The sequence below is a fragment of the Lathyrus oleraceus genome, chromosome 1, assembly GCF_024323335.1.
Source record: "Lathyrus oleraceus cultivar Zhongwan6 chromosome 1, CAAS_Psat_ZW6_1.0, whole genome shotgun sequence".
Taxonomy (NCBI): domain Eukaryota; kingdom Viridiplantae; phylum Streptophyta; class Magnoliopsida; order Fabales; family Fabaceae; genus Lathyrus; species Lathyrus oleraceus.
Genome location: NC_066579.1, coordinates 44,936,449 through 44,944,297, shown reverse-complemented (window position 1 = coordinate 44,944,297; position 7,849 = coordinate 44,936,449). Strand labels below are relative to the sequence as shown.

The 7,849-nt window shown below is 36.6% G+C and overlaps 1 protein-coding gene across 1 annotated transcript; it reads left to right on the top strand.

Moving 5' to 3' along the window:
- Positions 1–2,098: 2,098 nt before the first annotated feature.
- LOC127096752 (pentatricopeptide repeat-containing protein At5g66520) lies at positions 2,099–5,054 on the top strand. The gene is made up of 2 exons (XM_051035328.1): positions 2,099–3,799; positions 4,185–5,054. Exon 1 carries the CDS (start codon positions 2,208–2,210, stop codon positions 3,783–3,785), a length of 1,578 nt encoding a protein of 525 aa, XP_050891285.1. The 5' UTR covers positions 2,099–2,207; the 3' UTR covers positions 3,786–3,799; positions 4,185–5,054.
- The last annotated feature ends 2,795 nt before the right edge of the window (positions 5,055–7,849 follow it).

The window sequence follows — 7,849 nt, the reverse complement described above, 5'->3', positions numbered from 1 at the left end:
TTTGCGCTGCCAACACTTGGTTTGTTTGAGTGGTGTTCTGTATTAGTGGATTAAACACCGCTCCCATTTGTTGCGTCAACATTTGGACCATATCATGATTACTCACGTCCATCTGCTGTCTAATTACTTGCGCCGAATTATTTGTTATCGGCGGCACGTAAAGTGGTTGTTGATTCAGTCTACTCATGTTTCCACCATATCCTGACCCTTGTAAGGGTGAAGACACGTTGGCCATCGAATCTGAATATATTAACGGGGAGTTATGTAAATTCGCCATCACCGAAGTTGGCATTCCGAAGGGTTGTTCCCTACCAGGCGGAGGCATGGTGAAATTTGTTACAAAAGGCCTAGAAGTGTTTCCCATAGGAGGGGGTGTCCCAATGGGCATTTGTTGTGCCTTGAAGGACGAACTAGGCGCGTTTTGCGATATCGAAATCGCTGGCATTGATCCTGTTGACGAAGGTACAGCCTCTGACACAGGGACCGATCCTATATTGCCTTCTGTCGAAGGGACAGGGTTGGATACTGGGATGGATTCGTTTGGATTATTTGGCTGGTTCGCCATTTTCCTTACTCTTGTTCTTTTTGGTATTTCTACTTCGGATACGGCTAATTTACCGCTTCTCAGTCTCATACAATGAAGAACAAATTTTGATTAGTGATTATCCAAATTTCTAGATTTCTGCACTGTCCCACTGGGCGTGCCAATTTGTTCACTGTGAATTTTGGCGAACAACCTCTGGTTTACCAAAACTTGTAGAATTGGGTTACTTGCAGGATCAACCACACAAATCCTAGGACATGTGCAGATCTAGATGGTCTTGAAGATGTCTAGACTCACTTTCATATCTTTCATTTCTGTTCTCTAAGTGTTTTATGTCGAAATATGTTGATTAAAATGTTAAGTAGATGTAAATTTAACAAGATAAAGTAAATGGCAGAAAATAACTGATGAAATGTAAAGTGTCGAAAAGGATAAAGTGCAGAAAGATAAATGACTGGGAAACATAAAAGAGATTTGTAAAGAACTTTAAACTTTATAAGATAAACTTTGAAGGAATTGGTGTTTGTTTACACATACATGTTCCAAATATGACTCTTTTCTCTCACACGGGTACTTTGAGTATTTTCAGGAATTTTGTATAAGTAATTCTTCACACACTTTTTCTGATAACAACTACCCTATATATATACAAATAACATAACTGTCACTAACGATTAAATCCTAAAACTGTGACGAACGGCTTTCATCTTTTCGCCAGATGCTTCCACGCGTCTTCTGTCAAACGTTACAACTTTTTAAATTCAAATTTACACTTTAAGTCGAAACGACGTCTTCCTTTAGGATTTTTTTGTCGAATTATCAAGATACTGCAATGTCTTCCATGTCTTGTCAAAGTACTTTTCTAGCTGCACATATCATGTCGAAATATCAAAGCTTCCATTTTTGTCGAAGTGTCGAGCCACACTTATCAACCGAATCATTTTATCCCATGTCATCATTTGTCGAAACAGTCATTTTGTACACCAAATCTCATGGCGTCGAAAACGCACGTATACAGACTCCAAGAGGTCGAGATCCCACGGGGGCTCTCCGACTTCTCTATGTCTAGAACCTACCAATTTCTACGACGTCAGCAAATCGAGAACCCATTGGAACTCTCCGACTTCTCTATGTCTATAACCTACCGAGTTCTATGACGAAAACTGGTCCAGATCCCATTGGGACTCTCCGACTTCTCTATGTCTAGAAATGGTTTGGAAAACCTGTCAAACTAAGAGTTGCGATGGTGATTGGCTTCCCTATAAAACCAAAATGGATGGAAGTATAACCCATTCAAGAAGAAAGAATTTCGGGAGTCTTTGCCTGAACACTTCACCCGGCCTCATGATCGGAGGACTTATGTACATCCTGAAATTCTTAAAGTCGAGTATGCTTTCCAAATTTTGATAAGGTCGGGATGACTTACCTAACTAATTTAGACTCATCTCGGTTTGGAGATTTATCCAAATAATATTTATCAGAAATACACACGTTTTATTCTAGACTAAAACTAATTTGTGTCAAGTTAAAACATTAAATGTAGAATATCCATCTTAAAAACATATATACATTTAAATGAAATATTGCAAGTGCTTCGAGTGGTGAAGTGCAGAAGAAAACCCCAAAAAAATGCTCCACCGCAGAACAGTGTTTCAATATTCACATGACTGAAAAGCCATTTCTCACAACCATTGCACAAAAATGCAACACCCTTACCCAACTCAAGCAACTACACGCCCATATCCTCCGATGTCGTATCCAACACGCTCCCTACGCCCTCGCCCCACTCCTCTCCGTCGCAGCAACCTCCTTTTTCTCTTACGCTCATTCCATTTTCATCCACCTCACTCACCGCAACACTTTCATCCACAACACCATGATCAGAGCCTACCTTCTTAATCATTCCCCCGCAACCGCACTTTCATGCTACCTAACAATGTTGCAAAACGGTATTCCCGTTAACAACTATACGTTTCCACCTTTGATCAAATCCTGCACTGCACTTATTTCTTCCTCCCATTGTACTTCCACTCTTATGATTGGACGTTTGGTGCATTCTCATGTTGTTCAATTCGGCTTCACCAATGACCCTTATGTCGTGAGTGCGTTTATAGAGTTTTATTCTGCTTCACGCCACCTGCATAGGGCGAGGGTGCTATTCCATCAAACAGAGGAGAAAGATGTTGTTTTGTGGACGGCCATGATTGATGGTTATGGCAAAATAGGGGATGTTGAAAGTGCAAGACAGCTGTTTGATGAAATGCCTGACAGAAATGTTGTGTCTTGGAGTGTAATGATGGCAGCTTATTGTCGTGTAAATGAATTTAAGGAAGTGCTGGCTTTGTTTTTAGAGATGCAGAATGAAGGCGTGAAGCCGAATGCTTCTATACTTGTTACTGTGCTTACGGTATGTGCACACCTGGGTGCACTTACTCAGGGAATGTGGGTACATTCCTATGCCAGGCGATTCGAGAGGATAAGCTTGAATCCCATCCTTGCAACAGCTTTGATTGACATGTATTCAAAATGTGGATGTGTGGAATCAGCTTTAGCTGTTTTTGATTGTATTTCAAATAAGGATGTTGGAGCTTGGAATGCTATGATTTCTGGTGTAGCCTTGAATGGTGATGCCGGGAAATCGTTGAAGTTGTTTCAACAAATGGTTGTTTGTGGAAATCGCCCTAATGAGACTACCTTTGTGGCTGTGCTTACTGCTTGTACACACGCAAGGATGGTTCAGGAAGGTCTTCAGTTATTTGAAGAGATGAGTGGAACATACAGAGTTGAGCCGTGTGCGGAGCATTATGCGTGTGTTGTGGACCTTTTGTCTAGGGCTGGCATGGTAGTGGAAGCCGAGAGGTTTATTGAGGAGAAGATGGGTGGATTTGCAGCTGGTGATGCTAATGTATGGGGTGCTATACTGAATGCGTGTAGAATTCATAAGAATATTAATGTTGGGAATAGAGTGTGGAAAAAGCTGATTGATATGGGAGTAGCTGATTGTGGTACTCATGTTCTTACATATAACTTATATAGAGAAGCTGGATGGGATGCAGAGGCAAACAGAGTTAGGAGTATGATTTCAGAAGCAGGGATGAAGAAAAAACCTGGATGCAGCATTATAGAGGTGGGGAATGAAGTTGAAGAGTTTCTTGCTGGTGAGCAGTCTCATCCACAAGCACTGGAAATGTGCAGGTTGCTTGATTCAATTCTCAAGATGGACAATTTAGAGCACATCTAGTAATGGGTGTAAAGGTAATTTTCAGTGCTAAGTTATCTTATTGATTTAGTATCATTGAAATCATTTGCAAGTGCCTATATAGTCACGAGTTTATACTAGAGTATGTCATTGCATAAAGAATATGGAGATATTTTATACTGGATTGATCAAGCATAATAGACATCTTGCTCTCAGGCTGTATAAATTTACATTCATAATTTGCTCTAGTTATACATAGTATCACTATCACAAATGCAATGATGATCCATCATGCACTAAACTTAGTGATTTTTATGAACTTGCTGATACATTATGGCTACAAATTTGGGGTCTCATTGCAGATTTGTGTAAAATATTCTGTCAGAAATAGACATTTCTGTTTTCTAGTTTGTTACTCATCTTTTATTTTTGATCTCACAGCAACCTTTTTCCTCTCATCTGTTTGGTGATGGAAAAGTAGCAAGGAGCAATTTAGCACTTTGGGTTTCCCGGGTGTCAAGAACACTAATTCGTGTGAAAGTCTTATGCTGATAATAAATCACTGATAATGTGTTTCAGCCTTTCTGCTCTGGGACCAGGCCCAAGTTCAGTTATATCTCTTACGATGAGTACTGTTTAGTGATGTTTGAATTTGCTTACTGAACCACATACCAGGCACTTAACCATTTGCATTTCGTCCCAAGAGTTTGATGTCTATCTTATCAAAGACAGGTTCACTTCTGCCAAATTTCCTAGCAAAAGGAACATTGCTGTCCATCATTAACTGGTAGTCATTGATTGTGCGGAAATGTTGGCATTGTTTTGGAAGGTAAGGTTGTCCTATGAAATGAAATTGAGGTCATGGTTCACAGTAGTGTTGTGAAATCCTCAAAATTACAGATGACTGTGTGAAAGTATCCTCAGGGGATGACAGAAAGTTATCATAATACATCAAGACAGTTCTAGGCAAGTTATCCAACCCCATAATACACAATATGCATTAAAAGGGTGAGAAAGCATCATACACAGCAAAATCAGGAATCGAAGTTTAAGAACTTGGATAACCAGGAACTGGAATTACCACTTGTAAGTTTGTTTTTTCTAGATTTTCCTTTAGTTTTGACTCAAGTCAGATTTATGTAAATCTCTAATCTTTTTTTTTTTCAATTTTTTTTTTGAGAAGGGGAGATTATTATCTAATACAGATCCTTTAATGATTATCATTAGTTGTAATTATTTTTTTACAATATATGAAGTTGTGATACTTTATTCATATTATGGTATCAAGAGCTCTCTTTTTTAAGAGTTCAATTGGATTCAATCTTCCTCTTCTTTGATTCTGATGTGATATTCTTCATCATCTTGAAGAATTTCTTTGATTTTCAGTTGTAAAATTCGATTTTTGTATTCATTTTGTTACTTCTTTTTAAGAAATGTGGTTGAGCCTAACTCAACCCTACAAAACCAGTTGGTAGAGTGAGGACTGCCCCACTTATAAACACATGTCCAAGTCATATATTATCTGATGCGGGACTCTTAACATTTATATGCAACACGTTATCAGCTTCATCAATGGCACCTTGCAACGCCAATCTTCAACCAATTCAACTTCAATTAGATTCAATCTATTATGTTTATCCAAGTGATGGACCGAATTATGTTTCTGTTTCGCCAAAACTCGATGGATCTAACTATGTTGGTTGGAATAGATCGATGTGTCGTGCTCTTGGAGTAAAGAACAAATTGTCCATCATTGATCGATCCATACCAATTCTGAGCATGAAGATCACAATCGTGCAACTTGGGAGAGATGCAGTTGGTACTTTCTTCGCTTATTAATCTAGTTTCAGATTCAATTGCACAAACTATCATGTTTCATGAAAACTCCATTGATGTGTGGGAAGATTTGAAAGAACAATTTCCCAAAATTGATAGAGTTTGTGTTTTGACTCTTAGATCGCAACTTAACTTCCTCACACAAAGTTCAAAATTGGTTACATCATAGAGAGATGAAAACTCTTTTGGATAAATTGAATGTACATCAACCAATTCCTTTCCTTGCACATGTTTTCATTAGTGCAAATGTGATGTTATGTGCTCGGTAAGACGACTAAGCAATTTAGTTTTTAACTGGTTTAAATGATAACTTTGCAATGGTCAAGACACAATTATTGTTAATGGAGTATCTAGCATCCATTAACAAATATATTCCTTAGTTGCTCAAGAATAGACCAACACTGGTTCTAGTTCTAACCAAATCACCTCCTCATCAGACAATCTTCATCTTGGTCATCCACCAAATGAATCAAATTCTTTATAAAAAAAAAAGCTCTAGTAAACTTAGCAATGTCATTTCTTGTTCAACAAGTAACAAAAAAAAAATTAATTGTTGGCTCATTGACTCTGAAGCCAAGACCATATTTGTTCTTCCTTACATGTTTTTAACTCTTTTTTATAAAATTAAACCTATTAATATCAATTGACGTAATGGCAACTCAGTTCAAGTGTCATATGCACGTAATGGTCAAATTTATCATTTTCTCTATATCACTAATGTATTATATTCTAATCAATTCAAACACAATCTAATTTATGTGTCCAAAGGATGTCAATCATTGAACTTGTGAGCCAAATTTGAAATTGCAGTCGGTATCATTTTATTTTGATGTTCTATTTAAATTTGATTTGTATGTAAATTGATTTATCACTTATTTATAATTTGTTTATTTTGATTATTCGATTAGATGTGCACCTTTGAGATACCCTTACATTTAATAAATCATTTTTTGACTCATTACAATGTGTTTTTAGTCTAAGCAATTTGATCTAAGTTAATATATTGAATATAGATTGAATAACAAGTTATAATACTTAAATCAAGATTTTTATGAAGCTTAATTCGAATAAGACCTTTGGTGATTCGAATCAGGCATCAACATGAAGTTTGTATTTTGATTATGTTAGCTTGATTTGAATCACGACACTCCTTGACTTGAACCACAAGACATTTGATTCAAATAGTGCGATAAAAAAATCTTTAAAAAACAACTATGATTCGAATCAAATGACAAATTTTCCACTTTAGTACCTTTTATTCCAATAATTATTTCTTTGATTCAAATCATAACTTCAGGTTTTGACTCGAATCATTTTGTTTTTCCACATCTTTTTGTGCCTAACCTCTGACACCTATTTTTAATTTCTTTTAGTGTCATTTTCAAAATGTTAGTCAGCTAGACAGCCAATCATAAGGTTAGTCACTCAATAAGCCAATAAGTTGATAGTTGGTTAATCTTGTTGATTGACATTAGGGTATTCATCAAGAGAGAAAAGTCTCACAATGAGATATTCCCAATGTGAGATCGGTTGAGATCCATACCTATACATTCATAAAGCTTGAAAAACGGTGGGAGTTTCTTCATTCACAAACACAATATCTCCTTAATTTAACATTGTGATAAACTTCCTAGAATATTGATGATGTGAGAGTTTGTAGTTGTGTTGTGTGAGATTTGTTATATTCCCCTCATCATCTTCAATTTTGTATCAAGAAATCATTGTTGTGGTGTCCAACGCTAAAGATTGAATGTGAAAGGTAGATCCAAGGTACATTATGGAAGGTAATATTTTTTTGTGAAGTTTTTGTTGTGTGTATCAGGAAAAAGAATAATTTTTGTCTATGGTATATGATGGTGTTTCTCCAGCCGTAGAAATGTTTCTTTGTACTCCATGGAAGTCTTTGGGGGAACTGAATAAAGGTTGTCGTAGAACAAATTTGGAAATTGTCCAATCTTTCTTGGGTAGAACAATCGCTCAAACAAGGAGCCGTTAGAGTTGAGTAAAGGATGTTGTAGAACGAAAGCTTGGAACTAGATTATTGTGTCTAACAAGATCGTTGGATCAAGATCATTGAAGATCTTGAATATTGACAATTGAGTAATTTGCTTCAATAGAAGGGAATATTCTTTTAGATCTATGTTGAATGATGCGTTGGGCTTGTATGTTCAAATTGATAATAATTTGTTGTACCAAAATATTTGTATCATTATCTTTAAAAATAGTGTAAGACATTACAATTTTCAATTTTAAAATCATTGAATAGTGGG